Source organism: Berghia stephanieae, chromosome 13, assembly GCF_034508935.2.
Source record: "Berghia stephanieae isolate SIO BIC M18660-M18661 chromosome 13, UCSD_Bste_1.3, whole genome shotgun sequence".
NCBI classification, from domain to species: Eukaryota; Metazoa; Mollusca; class Gastropoda; order Nudibranchia; family Aeolidiidae; genus Berghia; species Berghia stephanieae.
Window position 1 is genome coordinate 28,593,480 of NC_088372.1, and position 21,801 is coordinate 28,615,280.

The 21,801-nt window shown below is 34.0% G+C and overlaps 1 protein-coding gene across 1 annotated transcript in view; it reads left to right on the top strand.

Annotated features, from left to right (window-relative positions):
* The first annotated feature begins 4,659 nt into the window (after positions 1-4,659).
* Positions 4,660-21,801, top strand: part of LOC144958748 (kalirin-like) — a 37,097-nt gene continuing 19,955 nt past the window's right edge. The window contains exon 1 of the mRNA XM_078890925.1: positions 4,660-5,734. Within this exon, the coding sequence (XP_078747051.1) occupies positions 4,829-5,734 (906 nt within the window). The 5' untranslated portion in view covers positions 4,660-4,828. The remainder of the gene's footprint in view (positions 5,735-21,801) is intronic.

Sequence of the window (21,801 nt, forward strand, 5' to 3'; positions counted from 1 at the left end):
GCACGTGGAAAATTTTTAAAATTTAAAAAAAATGCAGCTTTTCTACAAATTTTGAAACTGTCTTATTTCGGGGACTAGATGGATGTCTTCTTTCGATTAAGTTTTATCAGCGTTATGTTTACCCTTGTTTGTTTTGTTTCCTTTACAAAGATTTAAAATCCTCTTTCTTCCCCTGTCACACTCGTGATTGCATCTGCCAGTGCAGTGTATGAGGGAGATGTTACATTGTGTTGCGTTGGAGGGAGATTCTATGTTTGTGTATGTGTGTTCATGTGGATTTGTGTATTAATTTTTGTGTCGGATAAATCTCAATGTCTGTCAATAATTTGTGTTTCAACCGTGTTTAAGTTGAACTTGGGTGGTGGAACAACTGTAAAAAAATAACAATAATCTATCTCGTTTGCTAAAGAAGCTACTTTGCTATCAAGAAGAGCAGTAAGAATTATGATAATGAAGTCTGTATTACATTATATTATTCTATCAACAATCAATCCATTTATTTATTCAGTATTATAAACAATGACGACGTAATGGGTGAAAGATAATAATCCAATCCAATCATTTCTCAATCCATTTCTGTGTCCTAAGGATAATCTCAGGTGATATCTCCTCATTTAACTTCGCCACTCTGTTTTTTCTCCTCCTCCTCCTCCTCCTCCTTTTTCTCTCCCTCCTCTTCCTCCCTTTCTTTCCTTTGGAAAAAATATTAAAGCTGAATTCCAGTTCATATCTCAAATCTCAAAGAAATCTTCAAAATTAAAGCAAATTTTTTTGCGTTCCTATAATTCTATGTCTTATCCTTTAAGAACAAAGTCATCTGTAGTGTCTTCTTATGTTTTATTTTACTAATCATTATCTTTGAAAAAAAAAATCATATAAATTTGTTTTCCTCATTTACTTTTATTTTTCATTGATTTGTTTACACTCGAAAATGGTTAGCACACAATTGTTTCTGATTTAAAACTAATCACTAGCTCTCTTTTTTATTCTCTATTAGAAAGTTAAAGATGGTTAATGAATTATTCTTGTTTTTTTTTTGGTTGCTCTTCATGTCTGTACAGACAGTACGATTTTGGAAGTGTCTGTAGTATTCAACGTGAATACAATACGAGAGGGTTTAACCTGCTTTGAAGAGGATTGAAGAGGTGAAAGCCAATGACATATTAGTCTAAACTGTGTATAACTTTTTTATCATTCGCCATTTTGTGATCTAATGGTAGCACACCCAACTTGCTATCTGTTGGTCGAAGGTTTAAAAATCTTGTAAAAGGGAGTTGTAGGAATAGGGTGTTAATTCATCTTAACCCCACCCTAATTGGTTGTAAAATGAGTACCTGGTCATCAGCAATGTTCGTCTTAGCAAGCAAACTATTATTATAACACCCTAAAGTGCTTTGAGAACATTTGATTGATTGTCTTTTACGCGATTTTAAAAAACTCCATGTTTGACGATGTCTCCGTGACAAACTCAGTATCAGACGATATCTGTATGAAAACAACAGTAATAAAAATATATTTTGCAAGCACATCAAACCCTTTCCTCCTCTTCAAATTCAAATGATGTCAGTATTTTTGCCAACAAATTACATATTTCATTGTGACGTGTAAGAGATTTAAATTTTTTTATTTTTAAAATATAGATTTGATTTGACAGTCATTTTGAAGAAATGAGAAAGAAAAGAAAGTGTGAAAAAAACTAATTTTATAGTTGAATCATTTTTGAGTGTAATCAAATAAAAACGCTCCCTTCATTCTTCTTCGTACATCTCTTTATCTCCATCGTACATCTCTTTATCTCCATGTACATCTCTTTATCTCCATCGTACATCTCTTTATCTCCACGTACATCTCTTTATCTCCACTCCATGCAACAGAAGAGACTGCTCCCAGTCTTGTAGCCAGTACACACCAAAATCATGCTCTTCATTCATTATATTATTTCAGGAAGAGACTATGTCCACATAAGGGTGTCTGTCCCCTTAACTTTGTTATAATGTAAGATATTAATAAAATATCAAGTCACCCGGATGTCGTCATATCCTCTTCCAATGTGTATTTAACTGATAACTGTGTACATATTTTATCCATAGAACAAAAACAGCAACCAATCAATTTCATTGGTCATTTACTATGCGATATTTCTATTTAATATAATATCTTTAACAAAACTTCCTGATTGATCATAATTTTGTGTACATAGCGCGATAATGAGAAGTGTGCATGACAGCGACTTCGATGTGATGTATTATCACTTAGTATTCATAATTAATAGGAGATGACAGTAAGTAAAATTACCGTTAATAGTATTCATAATTAATAGTAGATGACAGTAAGTAAAATTACCGTTAATTTATGAAGTATTTAGTACAGTTAAGTATATTTAATTAAAGTCCATGATTATTTTAACAGGTTTTTTTTTTAAAGGAGCAGAACAAATATTTTCAGTTGTCTAAGTATATCAATTCATTTTAACCCAGCCGACTTGATAAAGGGTTCATCTAAATGAACATTGGAACTAAATGAACACTGTACTTTGCTTTTCATTGCTGTAGTGCTCAGGCTATGAATAATAAGTCTATGATAGTGAAATTCTGATTATAAACAAGTTTGGGTCAATCACTGGAAGATGCTTTCTCTTTCTCTCTCTCTCTCTCTCTCTCTCTCTCTCTCTCTCTCTCTCTCTCTCTCTCTCTCTCTCCCTCCCCCCCCCCCCACACACACACTCTCTCATTTACTCTCTATCTTTCTTTCTCTATCTCTTCCCTCTCTCTCTCACTTTATCTTTGTTCTTCATTCTGTCTCTCTCTTAAATCTCTCTTACTCTTCTTCTTCTCTCCTCCTCCCCTCTCTCTCTTCTCCTCCTCCTCTCTCTCTCTCTCTCTCTCTCTCTCTCTCTCTCTCTCTCTCTCCCCCCACACACACACACTCTCTCATTTACTCTCTATCTTTCTTTCTCTATCTCTTCCCTCTCTCTCTCACTTATTCTCTGTAGTCTTATGTCTCTCTCAATCTCTCTCTCTCTCTCCTTCTCTCTCTCTCCTTCTCTCTCTCTCCTTCTCTCTCTCTCTCCTTCTCTCTCTCTCTCTATCTCTCACACACACACTCTCTCATTTACTCTCTATCTTTCTTTCTCTATCTCTTCCCTCTCTCTCTCACTTATTCTCTGTAGTCTTTATGTCTCTCTCAATCTCTCTCTCTTCTCTCTCTCTCTCTCTCCTTCTCTCTCTCTCTCTCTCCTTCTCTCTCTCTCTCTCTCACACACACACACGCACACACACACTCTCTCATTTACTCTCTATCTTTCTTTCTCTATCTCTTCCCTCTCTCTCTCACTTATTCTCTGTAGTCTTTTTATTCTACTCCAACTAACCTGACACACACACTCTCTCTCTCTCTCTCTCTCTCTTTCTTTCTCTCTCTCTCTCTCTCTCTCTCTCTCTTTCTCTTTCTCTCTGTGAGTGTGTGTGTAGTGCTGGGATGAATGAACGTCGTTGTACTTGTCACCTGTTCATTCCTCTACTTTTATTTACATGAGTACCTTTTTGTATAGAGTTTCAACTGTCTTTCTTGTGGGTCTATGTCAAGATCTGTAACGTGTGTTTGTCTATCTACATTTATCTTCTGTATCTTAGATAGTAAATATGTCTGTTATGACATATTTAGATTCCTACTAGACACAGCATCAATAGATTGGAATCATGTTGGCACATTTGATAGAGCACTCAGTTCTCAAACATATAGAACAAGTTCTATTCCTGGTTCGTCTGGGATTTCTCCCCCCCCCCCCCCCCCCCCTGCTTTGTCTCCCCAATGATAAGCCTGTGCTCTATCCAAATGTTAGCAACCAATTGCTATCGTCCGTTTAACGCTACACAAACCAATCCCCCATGATTTTCATATGGCTCTGAGGGACAACTACATCAATGTTCGCCAATATCCACCCCTACCCTCTTTTTTTTTTTTCCCTTGATCAAGCAAGAAAATTTGGAATGAAGAAAAATCATAAATTCTACTCTAATAATATATTTGTATTTCTGTATTTGTATAGAGTCTTTTAAATATCCTTACATACCACCAGCAGACTTGTCTGTTTTCCTGGCTTTGACAACCATCATTTTTGACCGCCACCGCCAACCCTCATTAGCATTGCCTTCATCACCTTTTGTCTTTTCCCACCCTCTTAATGTTAGCCTCCACTGGCTGGCATTGCTGAGTGATATCTTATCTTTTCCACAATCTGAAGTCATTGTCACCTGACCAAAGCCATCACTCTACTTTCACGACTTAGGCTGCATCTGCTTCTCCCACAATTCTCAACTAAATCTTGTGGTCTTCTAACCCAATGACAACTCTTTCTTTTTAACCTTTGACCTTTCTTTAAAACCCCCAAGCAAATCTCATACTTTGTTCAAATAAGCAATCATTTCTCCATTCTTCACCCTTAGCCCCCCCCCTCTCTCTCTCTCTCTCTCTCTCTCTCTCTCTCTCTCTCTCTCTCTCTCTCTCTCTCTCTCTCTCACTCACTCTCTTTCCACACTCCCCCCCCCTCCCAAACACACTTTTCCCCCCAAAGAGACATCATTTCCAATGCCTCCAAAACACTTTCAGTTCCCACGGAAATTCCCAAACAAAGCATCCTCTTTTTTCATAGCTCTGTCCACCCTCTCCTCAATTATGTCCTTCCACTACCCAACACAGATCAGCACCTGAATTCGCTTCCACAACCACCACTGTCACCACAGAATCAGGTCTGAGGAAAACTCAATCCCACGGCTCAGACCGTGACAGAAAACAGCAGCAGCTGAGCCCCTTGAAGTCCCAAGATGTTATGTCAAAGTCGTTGATAACCGGTGACAAGAAAGCCTCATGTCCAAACTCTCCTACAGACGGAAGTGGTGTAACATCTCCAGGTGTCATTAATGGCCGGAAGGTATCGGGCAGTAGTGGCATAAATGGTTCAAAGTCTAAGATTGCCAGTGACACAGCTCTAATGGCTTCAGCAGCAGATGGGTCAGCTTCTCCCAAACCCAAAAAGACAATATTTGAAGGCTTCCGGAACACCCTGGGTCGGAAGTCCAAATCCACCGATGGAGGCGCTGCTGTTATAAGCAGTGTCTTCTCAGGAAGTAAATCTGTGGATACCACACCAGCTAGCTCCCCCCAAAATCCTGTCCAGGGGATAACTGGAAGTGGTAACAGCAATATCACAGTGAGTCCTGGTTTGGGAAGCAGTCATATCTCTACCTCCCCATTATCCCAAGATGGTGCTCTGGCCACGGATCACAGAGGGCTTGTCTCACCATCTTCATCCTTACATCCTACTGTTTCATCAACAACAGCTGCTATGATCCCATCACCACCATCAGCCATAGCGACAGCATCAGATGTGCGGGTACCTAGTTCCATTCCAGTAGTCAGTACTTCTGTTTCATCGTCTGAAATGACATCATCCCAAATTGCTTCAGCAAAATTGTCTTCGCCTCTGTCACCTTCCCAATTACCACTCCCACCTGCTCCACCCTCCCCTCCACAACCAGCACCTCCACCACCTCTTTCTTCAACCACATCTCCATTGTCGCCGTCATCTTCCTCACCGCTGCCTGCTGCCACTGCTGCTACATCACCATTAGCCTCGGCATCATCACCATCCTCATCAATGTCACCTCTATCAACATCAATCGCTGCTGCTGCCACCACCACCACCACAACCACCACAGCACCGAGCAGTATTGGGGTAAGTTGAGGCATTGCTACTTGTTCTACTTCTACCTACCTCTGACTGACTACTAGATTTAAATGGTTTGCGTGTGATGGCAACAGGACTAGCAACAAGGTCGTTGTTTGGATATTTTCTCTCTGACAACACAGAATAAAAACCTGAGTCAATCAGTTCAATGGCAGAAGAATGTTCAACAAACTCAATTCAATACAAATTTGATATTCAACCAAACAGCAATAATGCAAAACGGATAGACAAATCCCAGATAACAAATTTTTTTGAAGATATTGCAAAGTCACACTTGGAATGAAATGGAATATGGAGCCTCGAACGTCCTTTCAAAATTTTCTTGGAAGAAAATTCAAATTTCAAAGTAATGAGAATTTAAATCTGGTTTGAGATCGTAGAAATACTAACAACAACAGCTGTTGCCTGTTCGTGGCCATCACACACTCTCCAACCAATTTGACGCCCCCAAAGACAGACACCTCCATGTTAAAAATGTCTACTGAGTTTGAGACCTGAGATGCTCGATTTCCTCACCAACCCCTACCTACCTTCTTTCCTTTCTTTCTTCCAACCCTCCCTCCTTCCCTGGTTCCCCTCCTCCCCCTCTTCACCCCCTTGTTGTGCAATTCACACCTCTTAAAAAAATTTTCCCATGAAAAAAAAAAAAAAAATAACAAAAATTAAAGTAAACCACCCCTATTAACCTCTTCCTTAAATGTATACACCATCTGACTGATTCTCATAAGTGCAAAAAAGAAATATAAAAAAAAAAAAGCAGTGCATCTTGGATTTAACTTAGTCACCAAATAATGGAATGGTCCCCGTTGGTTGGTTGGTCGGTCATTCGGTTAGTTTCATTGTTCGGTGGTACTTTTTTTTTTTTATCCTCTTCAGAAATATGTGTTTTTTCTTTTATTTTTATGTCATGTGTGCTAATCTATGCCTTGCTTGCATCTCTGTGGCTAGAAAAGAAAAAGGGGAAAAACAGCTTGAATATTCTTCATAGTTTATATTATGTCTCTATATAGCTTTCTTTTAAAATCTTTTTTTTTCAATTGATAGGATACATTATCTATTTCACTTTTGACATCACCTTGCTTTGATTTTTATTTTCCTTCTTTTTCTTTCTGCTCTTTCCTATTATTCTCTGTTCTTCCAGCGATTTAATGCCGTTCTTTTTTTTCTTTTAAACACATATCACATACCTTAAAATTGTCCTTAATACAAGATAAATCGGCCAGATCATTATGATCTATATGGCGTTTCAATTTCTATAATTTTAACGTTTCTTAAGGTTATTAGTGCATAAATGTTTAGAATAGTAAGCTTGTATTATTTTTAAAAAATAATAAATTCTCAATTGAACAAAAAATAACATATTGATAGTTTTTTGAGAAATTTTTAGAGTAGGTAGATTATCTGTCTAGTATAAAACTTTTTATCGAGTTTTTAATTTAGTGTTCGAAATTATGATTTTGTAAGTTCTAAACATTTGACAGTACGGAAACCTATACAATATTCATTATATAACATTAAGTATAATCCAATACCTTATAGTTGGATTTAGCATTGATTGTAAATTTACAGTTCATAATTGTTTTAGTGTACTTAGTGTAAGTTGATTGATTTTATATCAATCTAGACAGTTTGGTTTTTCATTTATTTTTGTTTGTTTTTGTACAAGATATACATCAGTGTCAATCTGATTTTGAAAGGGGTGTAAAATGAAATGGATGAAGAATATGATCTTATCATAAATTATTAATTTGTACTATTCAACATTTGATTTTTGCTATTTATGATGTTATACATATTGAGTTGCTGCGCCTTCGTTAAATGCTATCTATACATATTATACAACACTTTTAGTTTTTTTCTTCTGCAGGAGAGGATTTGGGTTGTTTTTCTTTTTGATTTTTTTTTTTTTAATATTTCATTGAATGATTTGGTTGCGGAAGATCAAAGTAATTTAAATACTAGAGTGAAATGATGTCTTGTAATGTAAGTCTTTTCAGCCAGAATTTAAAAGAATTTTCTACAAGGCCACTAAAGGAATGTTTAAAATATGTGTTTTTAAAAGATTTTCGGTTTGGCACTAGGCAAGTCAATTTCATTGAAATTTTAAATTTACAAGAACATTTTAAGGTTATTCAACCCGAAACTATAATAAACTATAATTCTTTATGTCGTTATTAATTTTTTTGGATAGATCTTGGGTTATCGTTAAATGTAATATTTCTTGTAAAAGAACTGATATGAAAAGATATTCTTTTCTGCCATGGATTGTTCTTTTTTACCTGTATGAAGGTGCTTAGCCAAAATGTAAGGATGTTTTGTAACAAGATTTTTATTGAATAAGAAATTATAATAGGTTCTTTTTTTTATTTTTTTTTTTTTAAATAAATGGAAATGACAATCATTTGTTTATTTTAAAAGACTCGAACATCATCCTTTATTTTTTTTTTTCCTTATTATTATTTCAAGTAAGTTCACTGTTGATGTGACATTGATTTGATTTGCTCTGTGGATGGGTTGATTGATTTATTATTGATTTAAAGGAGAGAAAAAAAAACAATGTTTTTTGCTGTTCTACTCTGTCACTGTTTAGCAGCAGCAAGCCAAGCATGCATGCCATCTTTATTCTGTTATCATCTTCTTGTACCATAGATGTGCATTACGCTTGATTATTACTACTAGTGTTATATTATTTCTGTATTTTATACTTGGTTATATTATGAAGATTGAATTTGACATGGTGATTTTTTTCTCTATTTAATTTTTTTTTTTTTTTTTTTTTTTGGGTCATGTCTGTTTGGTCAAAAATATGTACAGATAACATTGTAATATATTATGATCATATCATCATCATCATCAACATCATCATCATCATATATCATCATCATCATCATATGTCATCATCATAGTCATCATCATCATCATCATCATCATCATCATCATCATCATCATCATCATCATCATCATCGTCATCATCATATCATATCATCATCATCATCATCATCATCATCATCATCATCATTGCATCATCATCATCTCATCATCATCATCATCATCATCATATGTCATCATCATAGTCATCATCATCATATCATCATCATCATCATCATCATCATCATCATATGTCATCATCATAGTCATCATCATCATCATCATCATCATCATCATCATCATCATCATCATCATCATCATCATCATCATCATCATCATCGTCATCATCATCATCATCATCATCATCATCATCATCATCATCATCATCATATGTCATCATCATCATCATCATCATCATCATCATCATCATCATCATCATATGTCATCATCATAGTCATCATCATCATAGTCATCATCATCATCATCATCATCATCATCATCATCATATGTCATCATCATAGTCATCATCATCATCATCATCATCATCATCATCATCATCATCATCATCATCATCATCATCATCATCATCATCATCATCATCATCATCATCATCATTCATCATCATCATCATCATCATCATCATCATCATCATCATATGTCATCATCATAGTCATCATCATCATAGTCATCATCATCATCATCATCATCATCATCATCATCATCATCATCATCATAGTCATCATCATCATCATATGTCATCATCATCATCATCATCATCATCATCATCATCATCATCATCATCATATGTCATCATCATAGTCATCATCATCATCATCATCATCATCATCATCATCATCATCATCGTCATCATCATCATCATCATCATCATCATCATCATCATCATCATATGTCATCATCATAGTCATCATCATCATCATCTTCATCATCATCATCATCATCATCGTCATTATCATTGCATTTCAAGTGTGATAAATGAAAGTTTAAGGGCATGGAAGAGAATTGGGGAAAATGGAAGTGAATCATTGTTTGTTTCCAATAGAGAAATATCGGACATGGTTGAGGATCAAGGTTTGGTCATTTGTCATAGTCCAAGCAAGAGCTGGCAATATTTTATTTATTGCAGGGGTTTGAAAAATGGGCTTCGTTTTCAAAGCAGGGGTCATTCAGTGGAGGGGTCTGAGTGTGTATCTATATGTGTGGGCATACATGCGTGTTTATGCATGTGCGAGTGTGTTTGTATGTGTGTTTGTGTGTGTTGGCACAGTAGTTTGAATCTTAACCTACAGGATGATCACAGTATGTAAGTCGCTCAAACCCCTGACATTGTGTATTGTTTATGAACAATGTTTAAAAGTGCTTTTTGGTTAAAAATAAATAACAACGTGAAATTGAGTGTAAGCTTCAATTTAATTACAAAAACAGATCAAATTAACGTTTCGGGTTTCCCCTTTATCAACAAATCAGGATGAATGAAACACTACAGATGAATGAGATAATGTTTTAAACCAAGAAGACATTCACACTGGTTTTTTTCAGGGTTGCTCTTTATTTTAGCTTAAATCGTGAATTTATTTGTTCATCATCTATGGACTCTACCCAAAGTCTGGGTGGTGTTTTTGACCTCCCAGAGTGGGCAGGAAGCTAATCACTCAATGTGACTTCTATAGATAGTATGCGGTTGGCTAAGAAGCTCACAACATTGCCATCTGGAAGTAGAATGGACCAACGCACAAAACTATGTGTAACGACGAACTTTTATAGTCTGGTCAATACAGTTTAGTAAGAATTACTCATAAACGTGAATGGCAAAAAACAATAACAAAGGCCTGAGTGACGTCAAATTCATTCTATCTATACCCCTATATCTGTTTTTCCAACAGCTGTCTTTGTCTTCAAATGAGATGACTTGGTTTTGTCCTTTCCCTGGACAGAGTCCTTGGCTGTTAAACAGGCAAATGTGTATTGGTAGTTTTGGAAGACGATGTTTTCTTTTTTTTTTTTTTCATTATAAATCATCTTTCTGTTATGTATGTTATATTTGTTGTCTTGAACGTATACTGTAAGCATGTGAGTGTGTTCCTCTAAGACGGATCCTGTACGTGTGTCTGGATGAGACTTTTAGGTGATTTCAAACTAAACTGAATACACTTAGGTTATGCTCTTGGAATCTGCATCTGTTCCCTATTTGTACCAATTCCCCTTTGTTTTACTTTTCTTTGTGTGTTTAAATTGTAAATCTAGATCCCATTTTCTTCCCTTTTTACTGGTGCTGAAATGACCTAAATGTGTCACAAGGGCCATAAAAACCTTTTTAAAAAACCAAAAAAACAAAAACAAAACAAACTATCCAAAAGTAGACATGGTTTATTTTCATTGTCATTAATCATACCATTGCCATCATCTTCATCTTCGTCATGATAATGACGATTGTCATCATCATCATCATCATCATCATCATCATCATCATCATCGTCGTCTCGTCATCATATCATCATCATCATCATCGTCGTCGTCGTCATCATATCATCATCATCATCATCATCATCATCATCATCATCTCATCATCATCATCATCATCATCATCATCATCATCATCATCATCATTGTCGTCGTCATCATCATCATCATCATCATCATCATGATCATCATCATCATCATCATCATCATCATCATCATCATCATCCTTGTCATCATCATCATCATCCTTGTCATCGTCGTTATAGATATTATCATTATCCCTTTGTTACTGTTGAAATAAACTTGTTACTAATATTGGTATGGATCCTATAATGTGTTTTCTACGCATTATTTTTATTGTTATCGCTATAACCATTATAGGTTTGTAAGATATTATTATCACATTGGTTGATTGTTCAGTAAAAGTTTCATTATAATTATCATTATTATTATTATTATAATTATCATCATTATTATTATTATTATTATTATTATTATTATTATTATTATTATTATTATTATTATTATTATTATTATTATTATTATTATTATTATTATTATTATTATTATTTTATTATTATCATCATCATTATCATCTTTACTACTTCTGCATATTTTCCCCCCACAACAATATAATGGGTACGACCTTTACTTTGATTTGTTTTTGTATTTAAATTTATGATATATTTATAATTATGTAATAATTGAACTTATAATAAGTTAGAAGACGCTATAAATAGTATACATATACGCCCTTACATTTATTATCATTATAATGACTGTTATAATTATAATTTATGATATTGCCATGACAGTGTTTTGGTTATTTGTTTATTTGTTTGGGGTTTTTTTTTTTTTTCTATGACTCTTTGATAATTGTGTTTAATGAAGCAACAATGAATTAATAATGAATTTCGATAATGATGATGAAGGGGACGACAGGAATAAAGATCTGCCGATTACTTCAAAAACTCACATCTCTTGATTTTAGTTCATTTTTTCCCCTCCCAAACCAAACTCGGAGCATTTTTATATATATAGCATTATCCACCAAACGTGCTGAAAGCGCTTTAGAAGATTTGTAATGAGTTTTTAAACTTTATTCGTTTTAGTAAAAAAAAAAAAAAAAAAAGGCGTGTCAATAGCCTGCTAGGTATTGCAACAAGAGGTCACATGACCATTAGTAGGTGGAAGCATCAGGTTCACCTGGACATAATGCATTTGGGAGAGGATTGATCCTATTTTATTTATGAGAATTTGATGGCGCTGCATTGATAATTAAGTTATGTATCAGATTTTCACAACTGTTCCAAGCCAAGGGGCATTTCCCAGATCCGTTCTTAAATATATATAATTAATTCCTGCCTATCTTATCGAGTTTAATTTGTTTTTGTTTTTGTTGAAAACTTTGAAGTTTGGGAAACTGTACCTTAAATCTGTCCTGTCGCCACTTAGTAGTTCACCTAACCCCACAAATATTGTAATCTGCAAGGTATAATGCAGCATTTCTCCCTTTCACTATCAAATTTATAATAGTTGTCCTTGTATCAAATTCACAAGAGCATTCCGCAAACATCAATTTGGTTGTGACAATGTACCTCTTAATCTGCATTTTTGCCCGCCAAAGTGGCAATTAGCTCTCACTCCATTCTGTAAACAGATTGTAAGGCATGTAGTCATGACGATTGCAGATCTGATTCATTTTAACCTATTGAGTATTCCAAAAGTTTATGTCATATTTTGCCGCATTATCAAAATAAAGTAAGTGCCTTCAGACATATTTATAGCCCGTAGAGCTGGAGTATATCTCTGCAAAATACGGTGCTGTTCTTTGGATTTCAAGACATGGGCTTTTACTGTTTGTTTTGTTTTGTTCTTTTTGTTTGTTGTTTTTTTTTTTGTTTTGTTTTTTTTTTATTTGGGAAGGTGGGGGAAATTTTCTTGTTAAAGTGGCAGATAAGGGTCATATTGGAAACACACAGATTTGTCCCCAACAACATGGGAATTGTCATTCTTTCAACGTCTTTGAAATTCATCACACAAGAAATTTTATGTTGGAAATGTGCCACTACTCTGAAATTCATCTTGAAAAGGGTATTTAGAAACAATTATATTGTATATTGGAAAAGTGGTAGTAGTAGTAGTAGTAGTATTGGTAGTAGTAGTAGTAGTAGTAGTAGTAGTAGTAGTAGTAGTAGTAGTAGTAGTAGTAGTAGCGTATGGGTACACCTCAATTCATATTCGTCATAACTTCGAAAGTTTTGTAAGAAGTAAAGCATTAAGTTTAGTTATGACAGTGTAGTAATGTAGTGAGATCTGGAGCTGCCTGATTTGTACAGGCATCATATTCAAGTTTATGCACATATTGATGAGTTTTGTGCTGCTAATAGGTGGTTTTAGAAACCCAGTATTTCTGGATTATGAATGCAGCATCTTTTAGTGGATCTTTTTATAGTTTCCTCCTTGGTGTTTCCTTGTTCCACATTTTCTCAGTCTACCAACTGAAGAGTGTGATTCAGAGATAAATTTAGTGGAAGAAATATATAGATAGAAAGACTGAAATTGGAAAGTGTTTAAGTGACTTGTAGGTTGATTAATAACTGAAGAAGAATATGTATTTTAGTATATACTGTAGAGAGTCAAGTGTTTAACTATACTCCTATACAACTATAGGAAAATGTACATTCATTACGATACAACAAATGTTATGTTATTAATATTTATTTGTTCATAATAAAATTTAAAGAATGAACAGTAGTAGTTGTGTGTAAAGTAAATTATAGTCATAGTATAGTAGTAGTAGTAGTAGTAGTAGTAGTAGTAGTAGTATAGTAGTAGTAGTATAGTAGTAGTAGTAGTAGTAGTAGTAGTAGTAGTATAGTAGTAGTAGTAGTAGTAGTATAGTAGTGTAGTAGTAGTAGTAGTAGTAGTAGTAGTAGTAGTAGTAGTATAGTAGTAGTAGTAGTATAGTGTAGTAGTAGTAGTAGTAGTAGTAGTAGATAGTAGTAGTAGATTAGTAGTAGTAGTAGTAGTAGTAGTAGTTAATGTAGTAGTAGTAGTTAGAGTAGTAATAGTAGTAGTGTAGTAGTAGTAGTAGTAATAGTAGTAATGTAGTAGTAGTAGTAGTAGTAGAGTGTAGTAGTAGTAGTAGTAGTAGTAGTAGTAGTAGTAGTTAAGTATATAGAGTATAGTAGTAGTATTAGTAGTAGTAGAGTAGTAGTAGTTAAATAGTATAGTATAGTTAGTAGTAGTAGTAGTAGTAGTAGCGTATGGCTACACCTCCAAATTCATTTCGTCAATCCAACTTCGAAAGTCTTCCTTTGCCTTAAGAACCGTCTCAAAGCCACCTTCAAGTTTAGTTACTGGACAGTGGAGGACAATGTGATCGCCGATCTCTGGAGCTGCCTGACATTTCTGACAGGCATCACTATTCCCAAGTTTCCATCTGCACATATTTGATGCAGTTCTTCCCTGTGCTGCTAAAAGGTGGTTTTAGGAAACCCAGTATTTCCTGGCATTATGGAATGCAGGCATCTTTTAGTGGGATCTTTTATGATGTTTCCTCCCCTTGGTGTTTCCTTGTTCCACATTTCTCTCCAGGTCTCTACCACACTGAAGAGTGCTGGCATTCCAGAGGATAAATTTAGTGGAAGAAATATTAATGATCAGAAAGACCTGAAATTTGGAAAGTGTTTAAGCGACTTGCTGAGGTTGATTAATAACTGAAGAAGAATATGTATTTTATATTCACTTACAGATCAAATGTTTAACTCTCTCCTTACCAACTATAGGAAAATCGTCACATTCATTACGATACAACCAACATGTTTCTTATTCAAATTTCTTTTGTTCATAATAAAATTTAAAGAATGAACAGTGTGTTGTGGTAAAGAAATTATATCTATCCCAAGAACTGACTGCTATTGTGTTTGAGCGATAAAACATATATTTTTATGTTAGTTGGGTGTGAAGTTTTGGGGAAAATCCTGAAAATCGATGGTAAGGAGAGATTTAATAACTCTTTGTGAGTTCATCTATTCCCAGAGTATATTATTTTGTATCAAATTTACCGTTTCTCATACGCCATAGGTGATGATAATTTTTTCTTTTTCTTGCTGGAATAATGATTTTTTAAATCCAAATCAACAGAGGTAAAAGTGGCTATGGGGCAGTTGGACATGATAGTATGTGAAATCTTGAAATCTTAACAAATCATAGGTACCTCCTCTGGATTGACATCCTACCACTGTTGCAATGAATGCCTTGAATGCCAATACAGGAACAAAGTATCAATTTGATAGATTAGCAAGCAAGTCTTAAATTACGTATTTTCTTTATTTTATTTAGTATTTATTTTATTTATGTATGTATTTATCAATTTATTCTTTGGTTTATTTATTTTTTTGGTAAACTTTGAGAGTGGCAGACATACAGAAGGGGAAAAAAATGATTGCATCACACAGCCTATGGACCACACACCTGGAGTTCCTTCCATCCAGCACTACTTCAACGTACTTGTTTGTACTTACTACTGAATTGAGATGCTGATACGGAATGTTGAGCTTTTCGTGCAACTTATACCATTATTTTCAATTAAACGATTTCCTTTTTTTTTTTCATAAAAAAGGAAAAGAATAAAAAGGAAATTGTTTTTATATATATAAAATTTTTAAATATATTTTGATTCAAGTGACACACGAAACATAAAACAATGGAACTTGGGTATATCAAAATCTGAAGGTCTTGCTATATCCAATATTTTTCATGATCCAAATGAAAGCGAACAGAGATTTTAAAACATTTTGTAGTGAATGAATCTTTTATTAAAGGGAATACATTCGTCGCATATTGCATCCCTTAGTTGTGTCCAAGCGCAAATGAACTTTCAGAAATCAACAACAGAAATTTAAAAAAATAACATCTCTAAGGGCTTAAGTTATTTCCAAGGAATGAACAAAACAGACCAATAAGCCAATTACAGATATACGAGTCCCTTATGTGTTGGTCGTGGCTGTTACGACTCAAGTCATTGATCAAGGGCGTGCTAGATCAGTGTACCAGATGCATTCACTCAATACTTGTTATTCCAGTGTGCACCAAAGTGACGGTCACATTTCCCTGTAATTTGGATTGGCAATATTATCCCAGTGACCAGTAACAAGCTTTTGGACTCATTAGTTTTACTAATGCTTTTAGATAAATTGTGAATGGGCTTTAGTGTTTGATTAAACTTTTGTTTTTCTTATTTCTTTCCCATCCCTCACCCCCCCCCCCCCCCCCCCCCCCTTTCCCTCCTTTCATTTTTGTTTGTTTATATGTTTGATTTTGATTTTGATTTTTTGGTTTCGTTTTGTTTCAATTTTACATCTGCGTCTTGAAAACATTTTTCTTCGGTATAATATGTAATTTTATTACAGATTACAGAATGGAGCTGGTTTTTTTTTTCACAAAAGACTAATAAATAATCATTTAATTAGGGTGGGGGTCTTTTTTTAATTTATTTATTTTGTTTTTGTTTTGTTTTTTTTTTGTTTAGTCTAGTTATATTTATTTTTATGGTTGCTTTGTTTTGGTACATTTTTTGTAGCCATTGTTATTTGTATTTGTTTAGTATGATTATTATAATCCTCAAGACATACATTTTCTTTCAAATTTGTGATGAAATTGGCTTGAGAATTAATTAATTGTTCTTCGTTTATTTTCCATTTCATAACCTTTTATATTAAGCTCGTATGAATAATACATACATAATATTATGTAGATGAAGAATGTTGCTTTCCTTTCCTATCAGTATCAGTGTTATATCAACAGTTGTGTAATCAGCCATGTCCATATTTACAGGCATTAGTTGGATTAAAGATAGAGATCCAGCTCACCTCTAGACAGATACACAGCTTACTTACTTACGTCCAAACAGTTCTGCCAAATTTGCGTTCTTATTTTACTTTTACATTTTCACAGCTGCAAGTTTTGATTACAGCATGTTGATTGAATGCATGGCTTTTGCTTATCAACAAGCACTTACCACTTACCTCGCCCAGAATGCAATGCTCTTGACTCTTGTCACTATATAAGGAAAGTGTGTACAAAAGTATATAATAAAAAATGTATAAGCATATAAAGTATATTATATACGTGAATATAAAAATGTATTACCACTTTTGTTGCAGCTCCTTAAAAAAATTGAGCATCTTAAAAACTGTTTGTGTGGCTCTGTATCCATTTTAAAAGAAAAAAAAAAAAGTTTTCTTGATCCAGAATATTATTATTTTAGAATGCACATATGTTTCATAACCACCTCAGGCAGTAAAAGCGATGCATTAGGAAGTATTTGGAGTTCCTGATAGCTCAGTAGGTAGAGGCTTTGCCTTACAACTAAAGGAAATGATATTGATCCTTGGTGAAGTGGAAATTTTTTTTTTCTGACCGCCTTATCTACACTGCAGTTATTGGGTTGCTGGATCTTCTAAATTTGATTGAAATCACGTTGCAATAGATAAGCATCTTATCCAAAGGGTAGCCAACAATTGCTATTGTCGTGTTTAATACTATAGAAACTAGGCTTTGCTTAGGCCACATAAATATTATGACTCTAAAGAACTACTTGTCAATTATCGCAAATGTCCTTAAAATGGGGGAAAGGATGTTGAGACACTGTTTGGTCCTCCAACCTTCAACCAAGTTTACCAGAGATAGGCTTTGTCCCTATAACATATATTGACCATGTGTTGGAGATGAATGACAAGTTCCATGAGCTCAATGGGTAAAGCACTGATTTCACATTTATTTGTATCTGGTTCAAATGTGCATAGAATTAGAGACATTTTCTTTTGTTTGTTTGGGTTTTTTTTCGGAAGGGGGAGGGGCGGGGGGGGGGGGGGGGGGGGGTATGCTCTGGGTTTTTTTTTATTTTATTTTTTTTTTGGACTAAATGAAAAAGGTGTGAATATGATGCAAACCTAGATCACATTCATTTTTCCTTCCTATGTACTTCGAAAATAAACATGAAAATAGTACAGTGCTATTAAAAAAATGCTAGATTTTAGCAAGTGTTCCGATTTTAAGAGGTCAATGAAATTTCATCTTTTTAATTTAGTCTTGACACAACTCCAAACTGGATAAGTAGAAAATAGTATCTATTATATCTTTCCATTAAGTTTATTAATTGAGTTTATAATGTAAATTACATTCAATGTGTGTGAGTTTGTTTGTAAATGTGTTTGTCTGTATCAACTTGTGTCCTGCTGTATACTTTTTTTGTTTTCTTTCTTTGCATTTCAAATCATTCCCTCTCTTCTGTATAACTATAACCCAACAACACTTGCATGATTTCCTAGATGTCTTTGATTTTAATTTTCCCCCCTCCATGCATTATTTTTTTATTTAATTTTAGCTTTCGTAAACACCGACCACCACCAGCCAATACTCGTAGTGATTGAGACGATCCAGAATCGAGGTTGTTGTCCAGTTTTTAAATTTATAATCCCTCCTGTAAATAAAGCAGAGTGTTTGTAGAGAAGGCAGCAGCATGTTGTGACCCTAACCTTGCAAGAATAAATTATGCATTTAACATTGGAAGAGAGGTTTTATTATTATTTTTTTTTCATTTGAAAGGTAAGATTTTAAGATTGTTAAGTTAAAGAAGAGGAAGGAAGCTGATACCACAGTGTTAACTTTGAGGCCTGTCACAGATAAAGATAAAATCGGTTTACAATTAAAGATATATAGATTTATTATATTTATTTTTTTTTATTGTTAGAATTTGGCCAAATTAGAATGCCCTCCTCTATATTTGGATATTTTCCCAGAATTATTGAAGATAATTGATGAAAATAGTTCTTGTTTAATTCTTTCCATTTGTATTTTTTTTTCTCTCTTGGAATAGATTTCCTTTCAAAGAAAATACCAATTTTATCTTACTTATATGTGGCAGGCCTCAATATTATGTTTACATTACTTAAAGGTAAAAGTGATACATTTTATCGAATATTTGACCCATTCCTCAAACTGGTATTATTTGGGAATGAATCATGTTGCAAATTGGAAGCCAGAATCAGAAATTTAAGTATTTTTAAGTTTAAAAGAAACAACCTTCAATCTTCTCAGTGAAGGTATTCATTTTAACTCTAATATCATAACTTCAGCTAAAGATTAAATTTTGATTTATCAGGCTCACCCCAAAATAAAACCATTTTGAAACGATGGTCACATATGAGGAGTCAACTTTCAGAACCTGCGAAGTCGTTTTTTTTCAATATTCAGAGAACATTTCAATTTTCTGTAATTTTTTTTTAGTGATGAGGAAAACAAATGTCTTGTTGGCCTCATAGAACAATATCCCGATTTTTTCGAAACTTCTAATTTTCCCTGATGATTCTTTGGAATCCAATTGGTTGGTTGATTGTGTTAACTCATTTTCTATCTATCTGTAAAATTATTTTTTAAAAATAGAGCTTTTATATAATGCAATATCCACTAAAGGTGCTCAAAGCGCTTTACAAGGGGTCCCTGGTCAACAGCGACATTTAACATGTAGGACAGGACATGACACCTGTTAGGCGAAATTGTAATTTTTTCAGACAAAAACAACGCTGTTAACGGCCAGGCACTCATTTTACACTTGAGTACGGTGAGAGAATGTGAGTAAAGAGTCTTTTCCAAGGACTCACTACGCGGGACCTTCTGATCCAAAAGAGAGTGTCATACCTAAAAACCACATAGTAGCATATCTATATGGATGTGACTTGCCAGGATTTGAAAATCACCTCCTCATAAAACAGTAAAAGTAATGGGGCGAAGAGACGTTTTATTTATTTTTTTCATTTGAAAGGTAAGATTTTTAAAATCGCTAAGCTAACTCACTCAACCCTAGAGATTTTGGCTACTTTTCAAAATTGGAAAAAACTGTATTAAAAATGAGCATGTACAGAGATAGTTTTATTCAACTACCATTGACATGCAAAAACTAAAAACATTAACTTTGATACTACGCTTATAATTTGTCTCTGAAAAATGTAATAAATAGGCATGGGGTAAAAGTAATCCGGGTAAACTACGGATATAGTCGGTGTTAGGGTTGAATGAGTTAAAGAGAAAGGAAGCTGATACAGTGCTGACTTTGAGGCCTGTCACAGATGAAGATTAAATCGGTATACAATTAAAGATTTATAGAAATTTATAGATTTAATATAGGAAAACATTGGAATAATGGAAGCTCCAAAATATGTCAACTCATTTTACTTGTCAATGCCTGCATGCTGTTCAATCAGCAATGCAGGTCAGGGGTTATCGGGTCTAAGTCTGAATGTAAGTTAGAATGGACTGAAAATAATCAAGATTTCTCTGAAGTGGTTTCAAATGACAAATTCAAAAAGGTTGTCTTTGACTAGTCGCCCCATTGCTTTGAGACCCTGACTGTAATACTTAGGGTGCTGTGTGTTATCTATAAACATACATATTATTATTATTATTATTATATTATTATTATTATTATTATTATTATTATTATTATTATTATTATTATTATTATTATTATTATTATTATATTATTATTATTATAATATTACTATTATTATTACTATTATTACTATTTTTAAATTTTCTTCTCTCTTCTTCTTCTTCTTCTTCTTCTTCTCTTCTTCTTCTTCTTCTTCTTCTCTTCTTCTTCTTCTTCTTCTTCTTCTTCTTCTTCTTCTTCTTCTTCTTCTTCTTCTCTTCTTCTTCTTCTTCTTCTTCTTCTTCTTCTTCTTCTTCTTCTTCTTCTTCTCTTCTTCTTCTTCTTCTTCTCTTCTTCTTCTTCTTCTTCTTCTTCTTCTTTCTTCTTCTTCCTTCTTCTTCTTCTTCTCTTCTTCTTCTTCTTCTTCTTCTTTCTTCTTCTTCTCTTCTTCTTCTTCTTCTTCTTCTTCTTCTCCTTCTTCTTTCTTCTTCTTCTCTTCTTCTTTCTTCTTCTTTCTTTTCCTTCTTCTTCTTCTCTTCTTCTCTCTTCTTCTTCTTCTTCTTCTTCTTCTTCTTCTTCTTCTTCTTCTCTTCTTCTTCTTTCTTCTTCTTCTTCTTCTTTCTTCTTCTTTTCTTCTTCTTCTTCTTCTCTTCTCTTCTTCTTCTTCTTCTTCTTCTTCTTCTTCTTCTTTCTTCTTCTTCTTCTTCTTCTTTCTTCTTCTTCTTCTTCTTCTTCTTTTCTTCTTCTTCTTCTCTTCTTCTTCTTCTTCTTTTTCTCTTCTTCTTCTTCTTCTTCTTCTTCTTCTTCTCTTCTTCTTTCTTCTTCTTCTTCTTCTTCTTCTTCTTCTTCTTCTTCTTCTTCTTCTTTTTCTTCTCTCTTCTTCTCTTCTTCTTCTTCTTCTTCTTCTTCTTCTTCTTCTTCTTCTCTCTTCTTCTCTTCTTCTCTTCTTCTTCTTCTTCTTCTTCTTCTTCTTCTTCTTCTTTTCTCTTCTTCTTCTCTTCTTCTTCTTCTTCTTCCTTCTTCTTCCTTCTTCTTCTTCTTCTTCTTCTTCTTTCTTCTTCTTCTTCTTTCTTCTTCTTCTTCTCTTCTTCTTCTTCTTCTTCTTCTTCTTCTTTTTCTTCTTCTTCTCTTCTTCTTCTTCTTCTTCTTTCTTCTTTCTTCTTCTTCTTCTTCTTCTTCTTCTTCTTCTTCTTCTTCTTCTCTCTTCTCTTCTTCTTCTTTCTTCTTCTTCTCTTCTTCTTCTTCTTCTTCTTCTTCTTCTTCTCTTTTTCTT